The sequence below is a fragment of the Protomyctophum bolini genome, assembly GCF_963924005.1.
Source record: "Protomyctophum bolini genome assembly, chromosome: 6".
Taxonomy (NCBI): Eukaryota; Metazoa; Chordata; class Actinopteri; order Myctophiformes; family Myctophidae; genus Protomyctophum; species Protomyctophum bolini.
In genome coordinates, this window is record NC_137867.1 from 35,345,957 (window position 1) to 35,366,499 (window position 20,543).

At 42.0% G+C, this 20,543-nt stretch overlaps 2 protein-coding genes across 5 annotated transcripts in view; both read left to right on the forward strand.

The window, feature by feature from the left end:
* The first annotated feature begins 517 nt into the window (after positions 1 to 517).
* rnf10 (ring finger protein 10) lies at positions 518 to 10,927 on the forward strand. 3 transcript variants are annotated; one of them, XM_080766180.1, is made up of 17 exons: positions 518 to 1,080; positions 1,610 to 1,794; positions 2,071 to 2,279; positions 2,606 to 2,696; positions 2,950 to 3,134; positions 3,273 to 3,409; positions 3,572 to 3,726; positions 4,725 to 4,865; positions 6,725 to 7,001; positions 7,658 to 7,791; positions 8,032 to 8,149; positions 8,290 to 8,391; positions 8,517 to 8,654; positions 8,804 to 8,892; positions 9,193 to 9,250; positions 9,335 to 9,499; positions 9,738 to 10,927. In XM_080766180.1, exons 1-17 carry the CDS (start codon positions 918 to 920, stop codon positions 9,809 to 9,811), a joined length of 2,421 nt encoding a protein of 806 aa, XP_080622306.1. In that variant the 5' UTR covers positions 518 to 917; the 3' UTR covers positions 9,812 to 10,927. The 3 variants fall into 3 exon arrangements, with proteins under 3 accessions (XP_080622306.1, XP_080622308.1, XP_080622307.1); XM_080766182.1 differs by having other exon boundaries at positions 9,741 to 10,927; XM_080766181.1 differs by having other exon boundaries at positions 8,807 to 8,892.
* Positions 10,928 to 12,906: 1,979 nt separating this feature from the next.
* Positions 12,907 to 20,543, forward strand: part of LOC308317290 (uncharacterized protein) — a 33,389-nt gene continuing 25,752 nt past the window's right edge. For both annotated transcript variants that reach the window (XM_080766177.1, XM_080766178.1), the window contains exons 1-4: positions 12,907 to 13,094; positions 15,103 to 15,196; positions 17,849 to 19,218; positions 19,304 to 19,394. In XM_080766177.1, the coding sequence (XP_080622303.1) occupies positions 17,864 to 19,218; positions 19,304 to 19,394 (1,446 nt within the window). In that variant the 5' untranslated portion in view covers positions 12,907 to 13,094; positions 15,103 to 15,196; positions 17,849 to 17,863. The remainder of the gene's footprint in view (positions 13,095 to 15,102; positions 15,197 to 17,848; positions 19,219 to 19,303; positions 19,395 to 20,543) is intronic.

Consider the following 20,543-nt stretch of genomic DNA (forward strand, 5'->3'; position numbering starts at 1 on the left):
CAGAATGAAAATACAACTCTTTGTTTTTTACATTTTCTCCCACAACTCCTTTCCCAATCCTCCCCACCCACCATCTTTCCCCACGAGGCCAGACATATAAACAACGTATATACACAGCACAGGTATAGAAAGGGATCACATGGTTATGTTCACAGAAATAATTAATAAACTTAAAAGGCGGGCAAAATAAGAGGCATAAGTCAAACTCCATTTTAACCATGATAGATTAATAGAAAACTGTGAAACAAAACACCCAACCTTTTTCTGTTGACTGATATTGTCCTAATACGTGAGGCTGGGGACTGTGGATTTTCATTTACTGTTTTCAGTTAGGGTTCAGAATAAATTATGGATTTAGACTGTTATTCGTCTCAACTGCTCATTACTCATTTCTCTCACCTGACTTGTGTAGAAAGCTTCAGGTACACGCAGCGTGCACTTCTTTCTGTAGTAAAACTACATTTCCCATAAATACCTAAGTGGGCGTTTTTGCCAAACACGGAGTTGGTAGAAGATCCATCCGGGTCCCTCAAGTTCTTGTCTGGCGACCCGTCGCCATTAGTGCAAGTTCGAAACAGCGATCATATTTTTTTTTGGTTAAAATCTTACAATTTACGCGTTTTCCAGCATTTGGAAAACGTGCGGCGCCTTTTCAAGGCATTTTGTCTTTTCTGCATTTAGAAAAAGCGAACATTTTTGGGGTCTAGGCCCCTCGTAGTGAGCGACGTTCGTTCTCTATTTTTCAACCTGCATACATTGAGACATCGATATTGTGTCTCTCTTTTTTCTCGGTTTGTTTTGGTGTCAAGATGTCGCCGTAATGGGGTCTCCGTGTTTGATAGAAATGAACCAGGGCCTTTGCCGCCTGACCCACACTCACCACAGTCCGCTTTCACCCACCGTTTTTATTCCGCTTGATGCTAGAGAGCTCGGAGGCTCTCTCGCTGGAGCTTGGCCTCAAAATATCTCACTGCAAGGAGACCAATATGGAGAAAAATCCCAACTATACCAACAGCAGCAAGGTTCCACCCCGTTCGAGTTCTACTGGCCCGGTACCTGGCGATTCTAAACCCAAAACAGGTGAAAATGTATAGTAATATTAAGGACAGTAAACATATTATGCACCTTTTTAGGCACGATGGAGGCCGCTTTGGGCCTAGTGGTAGCATGGCGTTTACAATATAGGATTACGGATGACACCTAGTGGTAGACCATGGTGTTTACATAATATGGATGACGTTCCTGTCATAGGAAAGCGTTTGTACCTAATTAATGAATGTAACTGTTAACGAGTTACAAGAGGATACTTTTACTCTAAGGGGTGTTTGAAATGTCAAATGTGTCATTGTAGTCTACGTGTTGTCACGACTCACTTCATTAAATAAGTGTAGGCGAGTAGGCCTACTAGGCTAGCTTATATGCCCCCGGGCCCCTATATCAGCTGGCTGCACGTGTGTTTATAAATATGTCAAGCAGCCACACCCCTCGGTTTAAGTTCTATATAGTCACATAGTTTTTTCCCCTCAGAATAGCATAATTGGCATTATCTTTGTATTGTATATTGACTTGGTCCCTTTCAAGGTGTTAACTTATTATCTCATCTTTTCAGATGGTAAGAGTAATGGAGGCTCCAAGCGTTACGGTCGCAAGCGGGAACCTTCCATCCCTAAAAGTGACAGTTTCACAGGCCCTCATCGCACCAATTCACAGAAAAACAAGAATTTTGACAAGAGACCCCCCCAGAGAGGTGGAGGACGGCAATATGGGGTTACAGGCGGAGGACGACGCGAGGAGGTGAGCATCAAAGCATTAAAAATAAAATCTGTAATCCAATTCATGGCAGAAACTGAAGGACTATGCACTCTTCATTTTGGAATCGAATTCCTGACCTATTCTCACAAAGTCCTAATGTACAATTCTTGTGACCCATTTAAAAATATATATATTAGTGCTGTATTTGAAAGTGAATATTAGTGACAGATTAATAACGGTGCTGTATTTGAAAAGTTAAATTCTTTAACAGTCAAATTGTCTGTGTTAACAGATCAATATCCCTGTCTGTCTTTGCAGGTAGCAGAGACATGCCGGGCTGAGTTTAGCCCGGCTCAATTTACTGGACCCAAAAAGATAAGTTTGAACCACCTGCTCAACTTCACCTTTGAACCCCGAGGGGCCAATGGTGGCATCGGAGATGGAGGAGGCCAGTCCGGCTGGGGCCGCCGGAACAAGTGGGGCCACACGCACAAGCCCTTCAACAAGGAGCTTTTTCTGCAGGCCAAGTGAGTGGTTTCTCAACTTATCTGAATTGAATTAAATTTGTACTTGGAACAGAACATGATCATGGCGTTAGCTAGAACAGATGGCTAACGTCACTCACGACACTGTCGTGCGATAGTGATAAATTATGCGTTATGAAATGCTACCCTTGGCCATTGAAGTTGTGCAGCCTGAAATACAGTTCTGTATTGTGTTGTCTTAATTTACTTTGTTGGTTATTCTTAAACTATCGGCAAGCAATCTAGTTGCTTACACAGTTGTGTGAGAGAATATATTAAGTTCATAATTGCATTTGTCATGGATAGAACTCAATGGTGTTTCATTTTAGTTGCCAGTTTGTGGTGACTGATGACCAGGACTATACAGCTCACTTCACTGACCCAGATACACTGGTTAACTGGGACTGTGTGCAGCAAGTGGTGAGTGTCTTCTGTGTAGTTTTTATTTTAATTTCCTTTATCAAGGTTTCTCTGATATTACCTCCTAATTCTTGAATTGGTTTCAGCTTTAATTTTAAAAATACATTTTAGTTGTACACACTACTACACATTAATTCAAAATACAGAGGGGAAAAAGGTAATTATAGATTAAGTTGAGAGCAAAACCAAAGTCACTGCACTCAATCATATTGAATGATATTAACCCATAAATTGATTTCTTTTACATTTTTAGCGCATCTACAGCCATGAGGTGCCCTCATGCCCGATCTGCCTGTACCCCCCAGTGGCAGCCCACATCACACGATGTGGACACATCTTCTGCTGGCCATGCATGCTACATTATCTGTCACTCAGTGACAAGAGTTGGGCCAAGTGTCCCATCTGCTACGAGGCTGTGCATTCTGCTGACCTGAAAAGGTAACAATGAATACCAATGAGTGCTACAGATGCAACTTTGAAGCACAGCCATGTTTTTAACTGTTAAAATATTTCGAATGGCTTTTCTATGGCATTTGAGCAATTGTCTTAGTAATCATGCCTCATCTCCTGTTGCAGTGTGGTTGCAATGGAGACCAGGCAGTATGCAGTTGGTGATCTCATCACCATGCGTCTGATGCGCAGAGAAAAGGGAGCTCTCGTGGCCATGCCTAGTGCTCAGTGGGTGAAAGTGGAAGAACCAGTTCGCTTTGGAGGTATGAAAACAAAGTATCCATATTTAATGAAATAAAAATACTGTGTTGGTTTTGCAGCAACTATAAGAAATGGGCCAAACAACGAATGCAAATGGAACAATCTTGTTACAGTAACATGGATAATTGAAGTGATATTCCTCTTTTCGAACATGTGTTTTCTAGATATGTGTCTCAGCCAGTACTCCAAGCTGCTGCTGGCCTCTCCAGAGCAGGTGCTGAATCTGATGGCAGAAGAGAAGGCCACCTTGCAGGTCCAGCTCAGCCAGGAAGTGGAGGCTGAATCCTGTTTCATCGAGAGTGCCCTATGCGACTTGCAGGTACACACCTCTAATAATACAATTTATACAGTTTATTTTATTTATACCATTTGCATAATAATTTAGGTGCACATGTGTTGTAGACCATCTAACAACAGCAAATTAAACACAAAACAAATGGCGTGTTTAGCGCATTGTGCATGGAACGACAATGGAATAAATGTTGTGTATAGCGGGCTATGCGCTCAAAGTGTTAATGCAATAAATCATCGTATAAAGTGCAAAAATAGCCAATCTACAAGCTTGGAGAGTCGCAGCGCATCACATTTGAAAGTTTTGTGAGCTTGTACACCTTGTATAAAGTAGTAAAAGGGTTTTATAAATATTGAACCAATGAAAAAGTATTAACCATAGCTTGTGACTAAATAACTACATTGGATCCATTGGAATGCAGGTTTTTTCTTTCATTTACTAAAAAGTATTAGCCTGGCTCCAGCCCCTGAATCGCTAGCCACATTAAAAAACTATGTTCAGGCGATTTAGGGTCTGGTGACGCTCCCGAAGGAGGTCTCAGACTCGGTTGGAAATCCAACCGACGAATCAGCGTCGTTTCAACTCGATGACGTCAAACAACAGTGCCGTCCAGACACAAACAAACATGACTGCCCCCACTGCGGTAACTCACGGCCGTATCAATCTGGCTATTAAATCGACGTATGATAAATAATTTCTTTACATCATCATCCAACATATTTTACCGTTTTTGTTTACATACTAGTAGCGCTCGTTGGCTGTGTTTGTTTGGTTAGCAAACAGGTTAGCCATAGCCACATGATTGACACAATGCCATCTGCTTTCCTACTATTCTGATTGGTTGGTATGAACCAATCACCGAAGACCATCCCAGAAACGGTTGTAGTAGGGAGGGCGTTCAGACTGAATAATGGAGTGAAACGAAATGAAAATTCAGGCTGAGTGTCAGGCTAAAAAAGTATAATAATCTGACTCTGAATTTAAGGTTCCAAGGTGGTCTTTCTTGTTATCTGTTTGCGTCTTAGGAGAGAGAGGAAGTTGTGTTGAAGCAACAGAAGACGTGTGAGAAGAAAAATGTTGTGGACCACAACCTGTCCTCACTCACTCTGGAAGAACCTTCCTCCCCTGTGGAAAATGTGGTGATCATAACCAGCAGCAGTACCAAGGTCAGTCTAGTAGTAAACATCGGCCATTAACAATTTTCCTCAAAAGGTTGTAGGCGCTTGGCATGGATGCCCCTTTCAAACATTGGTAATATGGATTTAGGTAATTTTTCTGGCTGTGGCTGACCAGTAAATAAACTTGTTGAATAAATTACAGCTAAGCAGTGACTTAGAGTTTAGCTGTCTTTTGCCACAAAATGTGTGCGATGAGATTATCTTTATTGCCTGAACATGGTCTCTTATCTTGTGGAGTAGGGCTGACCTTTGATCACGTATTTGATGATCGATCATAAACCCAGCGGGGGGGGGGGGGGGGTGCGATGCGAGGCGCGCGATGCGAGCAGTGACTCTTTGGCTTAAACAACGATATAGCGGAGAGAAAAGCATGCTTGCATTGGTCTCATTTATTTTAAACGATAAGCAACAACTGTTGCAGCCTTCATGAAAGCAGTGACGCACAAATAATTAGGCTTAATAAAACATCCGACCGTAACAAGTTAACTGCCTGACACAGGCATTATAATCCAGAAAATGTAGGGATTTAGCTTCTCTTCCGATTGAAACTCAGATGTGAAAACACCAAAAAAAAGCACCACCCGACCGTAACATGAATGAACTCTTTATTTTTTCTTCTCCTCTTGCCGTAAATAAAGCGTAATTTAATCGAGGCCTTATTACTTTTGATTAATTGAACATGCAGGGGACCCTCTTGTAAACCAGTGTAATGCTTAATTGGGTCGTCCACTCACAGTTAACAGTCTTTGTATTTAGTTTGTGCTTGAAATGTAGCCTACTGTAATTCTGCAAACTGTTAATACATATTTAAATCAATCAAACTCACAGCAGCAATTGCGAGGCCCGCTAGTGTGTTGCATCAGCAATCACTCAGCTCCATATATGGGCACAAAAGGGGCCAGGTCCACTCAGCTCCATATATGGGCACAAAAGGGGCCAGGTCCACATATACAGTAACAGCGGGACAGACAGACAGACATGATCTGCAGGGTCTCAGCTGCGTTCGCTTCCCGCGTTTGCGCGTCTTACTGGTATGACTATTCGATTTTAAATTTCAAAATCGATTCCCGTGCGTATCGATTGAACATCGATTAATCGATTTTTTTTGCAATGGCACCACCCCATACAAAGCGCATCACATCTGAGAGCTTTAGATCTGCAACTTGGTAAAGAGAAGGATTACAGGCAATATCTGTATTAAGATGGACTTTGCTTGGCGTGGAAGTAATGCGAGAGAATTTGAAGAGTTATGTTGCATTATGTGGTATCGCCTTGTTAACTAGCTAGCCACGGACGGATCAATTCGCATTGCATGTTGTGGATCCGAGCAATAAATAGAAACCCAGACCCATTGAGCTATAAGTATACGAGTAAGACGCGCGAACGCGGGAAGCGAACGCAGATCGTAAATTGCAATATTGTGCCCATATCTGGAGCTGAGTGGACCTGGCCCCTTTTGTGCCCATATATGGAGCTGAGTGATTGCTGATGCAACACACTCCATATTTGGATAGCGGGACAGACAGACACACGGACACACAGACATGATCTGCTAGGTCTCATAGTAAGTGCTCACTGCCTTCGCAATAAGGTAGAAATCTGTATTCGCTCTAGACCGGATGTGAATTGAACCTAGTCTATTAACATTAAAGCCCCAAGACAACTACATCTATACCTGCATGCAGGATTTCAAGAAGAAAAGCTACTGTAGATGGCTGTAGCCTTATTTATGTAGTATGTACTATGCGCTCTTAGGAGGTTATTCACTCAGGCACCCTCTTAACTTTTTTTTCTTCTTGCATTTTGATATTCATATTTGTAATCACTACTGTTGTTCTCTCCACTAGCCTGTATTGCAATACTCCAATGCCTTTGATGATGAGGTGGCTGAGTTCGCAGAGGAGGCCACTTGTGAGGAGCCAGAGGAGGCCACCTTTGAGGAGCCAGAGGAGGCCACTTGTGAGGAGCCAGACTGCCCAAATGGAATCCTGGAGAGTGTGCTGGAAGAACCTGCTGAGTCTACAGAGCTCCAGCCTATTAAGGAGAACCCTTCTGGTCAGGCAGAAGCAGGCCGGCCCCCAGTCAATGTGGCACATCATGGACCCTACTATTACTTCTACCAAGGTAGAGTCAGCATTCTGTTTAGCAGTGAGGGTTATCTGCAGTCATGAACACCTGGGATAATTCAAAACTGAAATATGTTCCAAATTAGCTTGGGACTGCTGTTTGGTGATGTTAGGATATTTCCGAGATTTTGCAACTTTAGTGTCGTTTCTACCCCCTTTTTACTCAATTTAGTAGTTAATGCCATTGACACTTGATTCCTCCCCATACACATTGTGTGTTCACACTACTGTTGTATTCTACTGACTCACCTGCCAGTGAGGAGCCCCCACTGGGAGGATGTAGAGCCCAACACTCACTGCTGACAGGTGCTGCCCCAGAGTGGCTGCAGTGACAAATGCCTGCCCGGCTGCTTCTCTCCCCGAAAACGGACCGATTGTGTTCGTATAGACGCTCGACAAAACCGGTTCCCCCACGGTGGATTCGAACCCACAACCTCCTCGTGGTGCACAGGCACTTTACCACTGAGCCACCTGAAGGCTAAAGCTTAAAATGTTTGAGGGAATCATTTACAAACACACAACAGCCAACATAAGACTGGGTACATTAAAATAAGCTCCTTATTTGGCAATAGATAAAATAAAATTATAACATGTCATCCAATTAAATTTCTCTGTCAGAAAGTACCTTGAATTATAATCTATACTTTATTTCAGCTGAGGACTGCCAGGAAATGTTCTTGCACCCTGTGAATTTACGCTGCCTGTTGCGTGAATATGGCAGCCTGGAGGACTGCCCAGACACCATCACTGCCACATTGGTGGAGATAGTGGGACATACGATCACTGAGGTAAGACCATGAAGAAGAGGATGTTTAGAGTCTTCATACAAACAAGACAGTGTAGTTTTTCCACTTTAAAGCACTTGATAACTTTTAGAAAAATGCTACTCAATCATTATCTGTTTAGTATTTGGAGTTGTATCGATTGATAAGGTAACTACCGGTAGTAACTACACAACCCAAACTTCTTCGAAAGTGTAATTTTGCTTTCATTTCTCTGACTGATTTGCTTTTAATGCTCTCCTACAGGATGTCCGCCGTAGGCACCGCTATCTGGCTCACCTGCCACTCACTTGTGAGTACAGCATTTGTGAGCTAGAACTGCAGCCACCCATTGTGTCCAAAGAAACTCTGGACACATTTGCAGGTCGGTATCCTTAAATTTACTATAGATGTAAATGTAATTCCACTAAGAGGAAGCCCACTGGCACTCTGTGTGTGTGTGTTTGTTAATGAGCTTGTCTTGCTGCTTTTTTCTTTTTATCTAAAAATGTCAACCTTTTTTAGATGATCTCGAGAAAAGAAAGCGCCTCAGGCAGAAGAAAGCAAGGGATGAAAAGCGCAGGGAGAAGCGCATTGAGATCGAGGAGAACAAGAAACAAGGGAAATGTAAGCATGTCTAAAGATGTATTGATGCAAACAGAAACTACAGGAAGATGTCTACAAATCAGTCACTTGACATGGACAGTGTGTGAGACATCTGTAAGGTTTGCGTCCTCCTTTTCCCCCCTCAGATCCAGAGGTCCATATCGGCCTGGAGAATCTTCAGCAGTTCCCAGAGTTCGGGTCACCTCCTTACAGTAGTGCAATCCCTGTCTACTCTGACTTTCAGTTGGCGCCTCCATCACCACTTAGCAGCAGCCCTGTGACTGGTGAGAGCTGCTATTCATACAGTACTTAATTTGCTCAGCACTACAATTCATCTTGTTCCTTCAGTCCCCCCCCCCCCCCCTTTTGTTCTTTTAGTTTTTAGCAGCTGCACCATGTACAGTAAATTGTTATGACTTCTCTGCTGTTTCAGAAGGGATGTTCCCTTGTCTGAATGGACAAAGCCCTTCACTTATTGTGGGCAGTGTAGAGGATGACTCTAACTGCATGTCCTTTGCACAGGTATGTTCTTTTGTAAAATGAATCACTTCTTTAGAGCTGCATCTATCGATTATTTTCTGAAAAACTGAAAGGTTACATTTCACATTGCACACTATATACACTCCTGTAACTTTAACCAGCAGCAAACAATATAAATTGATTTTATTCAAATAGATTTATCATAATAGTCGATTAACTGCAGCCCTGCCCTTTTGCTATATCGTCAGTGTTCTGGTAGACTGACAGATTCAATACTGTTATTGACACATTGTATGTGTGGCATGACTCCAACTTTTGATTCTGTCTTGTTTTATTCTGTAGATGCTAAGAGATGGTAAAGCCAGGGGAGAAGCTGGACCCAGGATGACTCCAAAGCAAGGTAGAGTAAGTTTATAAACATTATAGTACTGACAGACAAGATTTGAGCCATCCCTGTTCACTTGTTGGTTTCATGGTCCTGCAGACAAGCTACTGGCTCCTCTAGCTGTGGATAGCGATGGGGAGAGTGATGGGTCAGATCGTGTTCCAGTACCTAGCTTCCAGAACTCTTTCAGCCAGGCCTTTGAGGCAGCACTTCTGCAACTAGACAATGGCGCAACTGCTCCTCCAGAACCTGTGGTTGACCCTGGTGAGTTTTTAAAATGTAATTGGATTATATTTGTGTGTGTGTGTGTGTGTGTGTGTGTGTGTGTGTGTGTGTGTGTGTGTGTGTGTGTGTGTGTGTGTGTGTGTGTGTGTGTGTGTGTGTGTGTGTGTGTGTGTGTGTGTGTGTGTGTGTGTGTGTGTGTGTGTGTGTGTGTGTGTGTGTGTGTGTGTGTGTGTGAGAGAGAGCTGGTGCTGTACTTATCCTTGCTGTCTCTCTTCAGAAGAGAAAGGAGGGAAGAAAAAGAAGAAAAAGAAGACGCTTCTGTTCAGCACATCCATGGTCCACACAAAGTAGACGGCACTGAATTTCATGATCATCATCCTCATTCATCCCCTATCTCATGTTGATTTTGTCTTGTCCCATGCTGACAATTGTATTGGAATTATAAGCTATTGAAATAGGTTTTGTGCATAGCCAAAGTTCATACTGCCTCATTCACTGTTCAACCTAACCTACCGTTCAGATGTTGGGTTGTCAAGCAATCGGATCCTTTTTCTTTTCTTTTTTTCATAAATGGGATGAAGGTTTTAAAGTGTCCCCTGTTCCACAGATGGACCTTATGGAAGATATGTAGAAGGCAAACAAGACAATAACGAATGTGGTCACATAATGCCAGTTAAGACAGTTTAAATGATCTGGATATAATTCGTTTCAGTTGGCTTCCAGGTCTTATAATGTAGCTTGGGCTTAAAGTTGACCCAGAATGTTGCCTATAGGATGTATAGGAATAATAATGGAAAAGTTTATGGGGTGCTCTACGTATATTTGAGTAGCAGTCAGCCAGCTGCGGGTACGTCACATACTCTGAATATCCTCTAAATTTTCTCAAACAGGGCTCAAGGCTCAAACATTGTCGGCATGGATAAGTTGTCTTTGGACATAATGGGGAAAAGTATTTATTCCTTGATATTGAATAAACAGTGGTTAGCAAAACGGCTCTTTAAGATAATGCATAGCTTATTTGGGGGATTATTGCTTTAAGAAGGATGGCCTATTTTGTAATGACAGAAATACTTAATCTCATACCAGTGTAAGAAAGAAAACAGTGTTGAATTAATCATTTAGATCTATTGTTTCAGGAGAACTCAAGTATTTTCTGCCTGGTTATTCACTAAACCACCATGAGTATGCACTTTCTTCTGCTTTATTTCTCTTTATTGTGTTCAGTGCAGGAAGTTTACTAATTTGAAACTTCACCCCAAGTTTAAATTGTTCCAAATGTGAGGCTAGAACTGCTGACATAAGGACTGCTTGCTAAATGAGATAAGCAAATGTGTGTTGTAAAGAATCAGTTTTGTTTGAGGATTATTTGATTCACATTTAATCTTGAGCAATGTTATAGGCTTGTGAATAGCCTTTTCCAAAAGTTTTGCAATGAATAAAGAAGTGAATAAAGAAATATGCACAATCGGTTTGTTGGTACGATATTTATATAGGCGCTGTTACTAAAGATGTTTACACAGGAAATCATTTATCTAACCCCTTCTTTACATTACAGTGATTCCCAAACTTTTATTTTCGGGGTACCCATTTTAAGATAGAAAAACCAGGATACCCAATTCCCTATATTGTCTTTTACTTGCATAAGCACAAAATCCTAATTCACACTTGTAAGTGGTTGTAAAAGGTATCAAATGCCTGCTTTACTTAGCAGAAGATTTTCTGATACTTATCCAGAACCAGGCCAAAACATTTATTTTGGTGACCCAACTGAAATCGACCCAGTCTTTAGGAAACTATGCATTAGTAACTATGGACCATGTATCATGCAAGTATGTGTCTCCACTCTCCACACGGGGGAAAACTGAGACCAACCAATGCTCTCTGGTTCAAAAACCATTAGGTTAAATTCCTTTGTGAATGATCCATTCATATTTTGGAAAATGTCATTATTCCACCCAAAATATGGAATGCCATGCAGCCTCCACCCCTTTTTTCTGTAAATACATATAGTAGGCTAGCCTATATTTATTTTTAGTGTTGTTGCTGATGCGTAGCCTAATCTAATGTATGTCATAATGAATTATTCAGTACAAAGGACCACAATGGAAACAAGCCCCCGGGGCTTTTTGTGTTAGACTTTAAGCATAGCTTTTGTATTACTGCCAAACGATTTCCCAAACTTTCTAATCAAATGGGGTATTCAACAATCAATCACGTTAGCCCGTTTCCCTCATCAGTGGCACAGTGGCAGCGCAGCAGGATAGTCTAGCCAGCCCTGCCAACGACTGCAACCCACTGCTGCAACCTGACCAGTCTGTCGAGTCGACTACTCGGCTTCAATAAACTTCACACGCTCATCAAGCCGTACTTATGAACATTCGACTTCCGGTTAGTGTACTTCAAGATAAGAGTAACATTAATTTGACTCATGTTCGTTTTTAATTAATATGGGAATGAATGAGGAATGTAAACAAATACAGACGTTAAACAAAAAGGATATCAGTTTAAAATAAACAAAGGAACCCATTTTTCAATCTTAACAGGACAGGAACTACAGGTAGGCCTAATATGTATACTTAACTGTATATCATTCATTCTCTGCTGTCTGGACTTGAATGTTCATAGTTCAGGAAATGAAGAAAAAAAAAACATCCAGCTCAAATGGAGTTAGGGTTTTTTTGTCAAAGCGCTTTTTAATACTTTTCATTGGTTCAATATTTTTTTAACCAACACACAGGTAAGGGTGTTCAATGTTCAATAGTATTCGTTGTTCAACCCAGATTCGGCACAAACAACGGACTAAATTAATTTCGCTTCTATGCCACCAAAATGTGGAACGCCCTACCAACAGTCATTAAGACATGCGAATCCTTAGACTCCTTCAAAACTGCTCTCAAATGGCACCTACGGACGGCTGCAATTCGAAACGGGCCCCCGTAAAATCTGAATCCCCCACCCACCCCCTTTTCCCCTCACTGTATAGGCCCTACTGTATAGGCCCTATGGTGTCGTCCACTCACAGTTAACAGTTTTTGTATTTGTACTTGAAATGTACTGTAATTCTGCAAACTGTTAATATATCAATCAATCAATCAAAAAACTGATTTATGAAAAAAGATAGTGGCAGATAGTTTGAGGATTCAATGGAGTTAGGTTAGGAGGTTTTCGAGAAGCATTTTTAATACTTTCCAATGCCAACATACAGTAAACGGTGTTCAATAGCATTGATTTGTGACACACTGACACACACACATTTTTTTTAAATGGCGTTAAGGTGGTTTTCTGGTTTCTTTCGGACAGCAAGAGATACAGTAGAGTAGGTGGTCTACCACCACATTTCTACGACCCTTTTCAAATATCTTATTTTGAAGTCAGGCAACTGGGAAGTTGGTACGACTTGACGAGCGTGTTATGTTAACATTGTTTTAACATGAGGGGACGTTTACTGCAACCTGAGACACACGGGATAGATACTCAGTTGGCTCTGGCTAACCAAACTAGCTAAGTTAGCCAGTGTTCTGGCCACAGTGCAGGCAGGGTCACAACAACTTTAGCAGCGTACAGAAATACCGTCTGTTAGGAGCTACTCCGTGGGGGGAAAAAAGACAAAAAACTGGCTCTGTCATTTCATTTGGTAAGTTGTCTCTAAATTAACAAGCGCAGAAGGCTGGACTTGGACTGGTCGATGGTTCCATTTTGCGTATTCAGCGTCTTGGCTCGATGGCTGACGCTAGCTATAGCCCGCAACAGACTGATGCTTTCATGGTTTTCTCCCAGGGATTTGGAATATAAACCGGTTAATTGGATATCTCTATAGCCTTCTATAGTTACGGTTGACGTGCCAACTTGTGCGTGTTTATGAATATTAAAACTAAGCGATGCGAGGACAGGAGTAAACACTTGTTGAAAAGTTGTGCGTTCACAATCTTATCAGACTGTTTCAAAACCTTATTTCTATTGGTATCTCTTCAGTCAGCAAAGTGGGAAATAAACTAATGCGTGTGTAACGTATTTTGCCCGCTGCTTTGCATTCAGTATAAGTTAATTTACTGTGTCAAGGATTAGTCCGAACCGTTTTAGGACCCTTGAATGCAGAAGTACATTATTGGATTTACGAGGAATCGCGGCCAATACGCAGTTACTGACAGGTTTATCTTGATTTACTGTACAGTCAGCCACCATCAAGTTCAAGCCTGAGGTGTTCTGTTGGAGATTTGTTTGAACTTTGAAGTAATCCACAAGTGTTGGAGAACTAGCTATTTTCAACATCCTTTTATATTTTATTATTGTTATTGCATCCACTGTTGAGGCTGTTCGCTGTTGCCCTTTGATGTTGTTGGGAAGTTTCCTCTGCAAAACTGGCTTAACAAGGTCATTACTTGACATCCCTTTGATACAAACACTCTCAAAGCACAGGAAACGAGGTTCATTGTATACAGTTTTCAGCTGTAGGCTTTTTTGTTTTTATTTAGTTTTCTGTTTTGTAAAGCAAAATTTAGTAGGCATTCTAATGTATTATTATTATTATTATTATTATTATTATTATTATTATTATTATTATTATCTTGTAATTTAGACTTTTGGATGCATAGCATATAGGGTAAAGTATGATGTTTAATCAGCCCTCTCAAATGTCAGTCTAATATAGGCCTATAATAATAATAATATATACGATTTATATAGCGCTTTTCTAGGTACCCAAAGTCGCTTTACAGAAAGACCTGTCTAGTCTAAATATATATTCACTATTCAGCATTTACCAGTGGGGTTAGGGTCAAGCTGAACATGTTTATTTGTAGGATCCTTAAATAGACATACTGTCTTGCTAATGTATATACTGCCTACACTACACTTATAGTCACTCAATAGACCCAGCTATACAAGTCAGCCCTAGTACACTCTTTCCCAATCCCTGCCGTGCTGGACACAACCATCACACTGAATGTTTAGCATTCCAGCTTAGCAAAGGCGTTTCCTGTCAACATGTACAGACTCAAGTTTTCAAACGCAGTTAACCAAGTACACTCAGTCCCCGCCTTCAATATAAAATTGTTCATCATTTCCTTTAGTGTAACCCGTATCTAGAGGTCCAATTGGATCAAAAGATCCAAATGTATTTGCTAGGGATTTGGAAAGGTATTTCTGTGCATACAAAAAGCAGCACAATATGAATTGTAGAATACAAATGCATACATAAACCGGCAATACAATGCACAACATCATGGTATATGGTTAAATATTCATAGATTGATTGACTACATAGACGTATGTTAAATAGATAGTGGTGAAAGACGTGCATGAGCAATGAGCATAGTGCAAATATGAGGGCAGGAGAAATGTAAACATTGAGAGACATTCATTTACTAACTTTCTCTATGGATTTTGTTTGTCATTCCTTTTTTTGTCTGCACATGTCCATCGTCGATCGACATGAATGCGTGGGTGTGCCTATGTTTGTGTTAGTCTGTGTCATTGTAAGAATCATGTGTGTGGGAAGTCTGAAAATAATGTGCTGCAGGAGAATTGAGGCCAACTGATGCTAACTTGCTAAACTCTACTGCTGTGATTTGTGTACTACAGCCTTAAGGGCTACACTCTGAAAGCTTTGTATTGTTGACACAAAGTTTCTCCTTCACCCTCAGTGTTCTCCAGCCACTTCTTCCAGCGTGATATGACATCACTGTGCGGGTACCACAGAAACCAAGGCTCCACTGCAGACGGTCGACAACCAGTCAGGTAAGTTATGGTGGGATACTCTATGGCAGTTTAAGGCAGGTCAGGCAGCCTAAATCATGCCAAGGCGAATAATCGCATCAACATGCAGCTCTGGCCATATATCTCTGTGGCGTACTAAAGGCAGCTGTGTTACAGAGTATTGCAAGACTGGAACATGTGGAAAGCATTATTGAGAGCTGAGAGAGGGGAGGCTCTCAAAGGGCTGACGGAGAAGTACTTGGGTGGTTGATGTTGTTTCAGCTCTTTCAGGCACAGAACAACTGATAGACTGTAGGTCCCAAGAGCACTACAGAGCACACAGTTCTTAATGTTACATGTTATCTGATATTCTTCACTCTGCTTCCTTAACGCTCCAAGGGAAGTAACTAGTGTGTTAATATCATATTATGAGCATCCTCCATAATGGGAGGATCTAAATATCTTATGGCAGTGACTGGTATGAGCTGTCAGTAGAATCTCCATTACACTGCCTAAGCCTGACCTGCAAGTTATTATTACAAGGAAAAGAAAGCAGTTCTACACTGTACACTGTGTACAGCGCACTTGCCCCTCCTGCTCACAGGATCCACCTCCAAATTTCATAATCGTGATCACTCCCTTGATCACCGTTTGCCTGTTCAGTCAGCTATCAGCGGTGTTGTTTTTATCCTGTCAAAATCATCAGTATCCTGTAGAAAACATACCCTTACTCGGCTATTTCAGGCACTCCCAAGACAAAGTCCAGAATACTGGCTAGAGATAAAGGGAGTCCTGTAAAGCCGCGTCATTAGTCTTGATTATTTCCCATCCTACAATACAATAAAATGCCTATTTTAAGCTTTTTTGGGTCTAATCCAGATTCCCGATCACTGAATGTTTTTCCCCACGAACGGCCGAAGAACTATAGAACAAAAACATTACTTTTATTAATATTATTAAAACTGCATGTGTGTGTGTTTTTTTTACCAATTAAATGGTGCTGCTACTCAGTTATAAAAGCACCTAAATCCACGAGGGAATGCCATGAGATATTGCTGAAGGTGGTAGATCAGCTTTAGAGCCCGGCTCTGGACTGAATCCGTCCTAAGACTGAGAGAGTAGTAGCCGAGTCCGACTTTAACCTGATTTATCATTTATAAATATTTGTCTGAACTCGTAGTGTTTATCAAGCGCTTTGTTACCCTGACACGTAAACTACTGTTACCATGGTTACAGCTTGCCTGTTTAACCTGCACACAAAACATTTTTACTTATTTTTCAGATTGTTCTTTCAGATGATTGAGGCTATATAGCAGTTTTTCCCCAAACCCAAAAGTTACACTTTTGGTGTCTCCCCAGGGCCCAAACTAACAGCATACTTTCTATTTAATAATGAAAAAAGCAGTGAGCTTCTATAGCTTCAGTATTTCTTGTGTGTGTGTGTGTGTGTGTGTGTGTGTGTGTGTGTGTGTGTGTGTGTGTGTGTGTGTGTGTGTGTGTGTGTGTGTGTGTGTGTGTGTGTGTGTGTGTGTGTGTGTGTGTGTGTGTGTGTGTGTCGAAACTTTGAATAGTAAGCTGCACAATGACTCAATTGTCAACCTTATTATAAACTTTATAGACTATTGCTATAAGACGGATACCAAAATGTAGGCTAATTTGAATATTTTTTTTGTTTGTTTTTACTCAACACTAGCTCTGATTTTGAGTTTAAACTTTTTTTCAGTTAAATTCATAAATATATTGTGTAGTAGACAGACAGACAGATTACAATTACTCTGTTCAACCTCAACACAATGTCAAAATCATGAGGTTGCATGATATGTATTTGTATCAGAATTATATATAAGAATGTATTCTTGTTTTTGAGCAGTGCCTAATCACTCCAACTACCAGCTATGTCTCTGTCTCCCCCTGGGCACACCTTAGCGGACAGAAGAAGCTGTCTTTTACGTAATTTCAGAGTTTTTAGACAGCTGGTGGATGGAAAAGAAGCTCTCCGGAAGAGAGCGTTTCCGGGAATCTGTCCATCGCGGCAGTCAGCCACGGAGGTGGAGCTTCTTTTCCATCCACCAGCTGTCTAAAAACTCGGAAATTACGTAAAAGACGGCTTCTTCTGTCCGCGGCTGTCCGCTAAGGTGTGCCCAGGGGGTCTGTCTGTCTGTCTGTCTGTCTGTGTGTGTGTGTGTGTGTGTGTGTGTGTGTGTGTGTGTGTGTGTTTTATATACTGGTATTGAATTTCTTTTTTGGAAAATGTTTGGTTGATTTTTTGAAATTATTTTGAATTATTTGAAAATATTTTCAAATAATAAAAATAAATACATAATGTCTTTGTTGGAAACGAGTTAAAAAAGATGTTTACTCTGTGACCCACAAATGGATCCCGACCCTTTTAATGGTTCTATATAAAACCATTTTACAAAGTCACAAAGGTGCTATATATCACCTTAAGACCAAAAGGTTTCCCTATGATTGGAAGCCAAAGAACCATTTTTAGTGCCATTTAGAACCATTTCTGTTTTTATATAGGCTATATTGTTACACAGTACAGTAAATACAGACACACACACACACACACACACACACACACACACACACACACACACGTTAACTCAAACTATTTAGATAATCCAACATTTATTATTATACTTTCTTTATTTTTTATTACATTAAAGATCTATCTCCTCCTCTCTGTAGGTGCTATTGAAGAGCATGGCTGCTCAGGTGGAGGTGCAGACTGGGGAGGTGGTGGGAAGGACAGGCGTGGGAGGGCGCCTGCACCTCAGTCCATTGACTGACTCCAGCAACAAGAGCCTCACCGAGGGCCCTTCCAGCATCCATGGATCCCTCATCATCACTCCTGAGCCCAGTAAATCTGCCCCTAGCCCCAAGCCACGGCTCACTCCCAAGCCTTTTTCCGTGGAGAAAAACCCCACCATTCGACCCATACTCGCCCCTAAGCCTCATCCCAAGCCGCGGCCAGAGTCTACCCGACCCCTGAGTTACAAACCTGACCCTCCGAGCACTCCAAAACCTCAGCAACCAGATGTAGGTGTCACCTGTAAACCCAGGCCAGTGTTGACCAACCCCAGTCATCCTGCTCCTACCTCCTTTAAACCTTCCCCTAAGCTGAACACTGGGCAAACGACCAAACCTGTGGCACAGCCGTTTAAACCCGCGCCCCCTCTCCCCATCTGGGACTCCAGCAAACCTACTCCTCCTAAGCCAGCCGAGCGACAGAAACCCATCGCTGTGGGAGTGTCCTATAACTCCTATTTGAGGAGCCCTGCAGCAGAGTGGTCTGGAAGCACTAAAAAAGAGGCAGAGAAAGGTCTGGGGTCTGGTAGCAGGCTAGGAGGATCTTCCATGACCAGAGCTAAGTCCATGGGCTTCCTGAGTCAGATAGGGCAAGCGGAGGAGGTGATGAAGGAGGAAGAGAAAAAAGTGACATCAACTGTTGCCCTCCGGCCCCAGTCGAAGGGCTCCAGGCCGAGGCCGGTTTCAGCCATTTTCCTCCCCTCCCCGACACAGACTGAATCGTCTGCACCCGCACCTCCCTGGGCTGGAAGGCGGCCCCTATCCGCTGACCTCACTTCCAAGTTTGAGTCTATCGGTCTTTCGCTGCATCGCAAACCCCCCAACACGGACAGCAAGGAGAACACTCCAGAAGAAGGGGCACCACTACGGAGGAGAGAAAGGGAGAAAGCCCCTCAGATGACGCTGCCCATACCTCAAGGTTCAGATGGCGGGGGAGCCAAACCTGCCGTATCGGAGCCAGGGAATGAGAGGGGAAAAGAAGGGACAGAGAAAGTTGAGGAAAAGAGCGGAGGCAGTAGCATCAAGAGACGAATAAGCCTCCTCCTCGATTCCTCCTCTCCTGTGGTGGGTGTCACAGGCCAAGGGCCAGAACCCCGCTCTCCGGTGCAGCCAATCTCTGAGGCTGAATTACCCCTGGAAGGTGTCAAGCAGCGAATCAGGCAGTTGACAGTGGATATACCACCAACTCAGAACCCTGTTGTGAAACCGACACCAAGGCCCCGCCCATTGCCCCTTGACCTAACCAAAAGGTAAAAAAGCAACTTTTTAGTCTGCTTTAATCTCATATTTTTGTTGTCCAGGAGTTAATTTGATGTCATGTTTTGTCTTCTTCAGGTTTACCCCTGATGGGTCCACAGACCTTGGCAGTCCCTTGCTCAGTGAGGCGACAGACCACCATGACAGTGCCAGTGATCCTCAGAGCAGGGTAAGACAGGAAATAGTTCTCCTTTCAGATGTAGGAGATTTGTGCAGCAGGCAAATGATGACCTCGCTGAGAGTCAGTGAGGTAGAATGCTTTTACACTTAATACTTGGGAATGAGCTGCATCTTATTGTGGTCTTTTACAGCCTACATAAACACAAACAATTAAGATATCGTTGCTGTCGTGCAGAAACCATATCTCCAGTCCATAATTTTTGTAAATGAATGCCCCACTTCATCATACAAGAGTTGAAGATAACAGATCTACAAGCCCACAAAAAAAGGAATGGTTTTAGAGATAGGTTTCCACCTGACCGTGACGATAGATAGTATGTTCACAGGATCCTTAAAGGGAAATGGGACATACCAAGTTGAGAAATGGTTTGATTTATCCATGTAGTCAAATATGAATTCAAATATGACTGACAAGGACATGGTTTTGTTTTGATATCGTTTGTCATGTCTTGCTGTGTCCTGCCGGCACTTTGTTATGAAATAAAATGAAACTACAGTATGTCATGTAATATAAGCTCATGTAGTGAATGGTCAGTGACGTATAACTTGAAAGAATTGTTGGATCACAACACTTGTAATGGATCAATGTCTGACTTCATTTTTCCACGAGGGGAAGTTCTCTGGGGAAATGGGCCATTGCTGTGAAAAGAAGATTGGTGCTGTAGAGTGTAGAGGTACAAAGCTGTGAAACCTAAGACAGCAGGCACATTTGTCATCCCTGATGGCTGTGTGGGTTATGAAACATGCTCTGGAGAGATCACTGAGAAAAGGTCAACATGGTGAGGCTTTGATTACCAGCTCCAGCACCACACCCACTGTTATGGGGCCAACAATGAGGAGTGGGATATTGTTTCTACACTGAAGTTGTCAGTTGTTTCCTTTGTGTTTTCGTCTTTCCTGTTTGCCATACTAAATATGAAGACTATTAGATAGTGTTTTTTTAAAGAAATGAAAACTTTTCACCATACATGAATTTGACATGATCTTCGCTGTAGTAAAATTTTAAACCGTTATGAATACACATAAAGAAAGAGAAACAGGTGCGCTTCTTCTAGAAACTGCCCTTAGTTAAGGCAGTAGATGCTCAGCTTTGAAAATAACTTTACTCCTAAACCAACTAAATGGAAAAAGCGGCACA

Excerpts from the sequence above, each read along its gene's own strand:
- rnf10 (XM_080766180.1), top strand. The coding sequence starts at position 918 with ATGCTAGAGAGCTCGGAGGCTCTCTCGCTGGAGCTTGGCCTCAAAATA. Across the intron at positions 2,280-2,605 it reads GAGCTTTTTCTGCAGGCCAA|TTGCCAGTTTGTGGTGACTG; the intron begins GTGAGTGGTTTC and ends GTTTCATTTTAG. Across the intron at positions 8,655-8,803 it reads TAGCAGCAGCCCTGTGACTG|AAGGGATGTTCCCTTGTCTG; the intron begins GTGAGAGCTGCT and ends CTGCTGTTTCAG.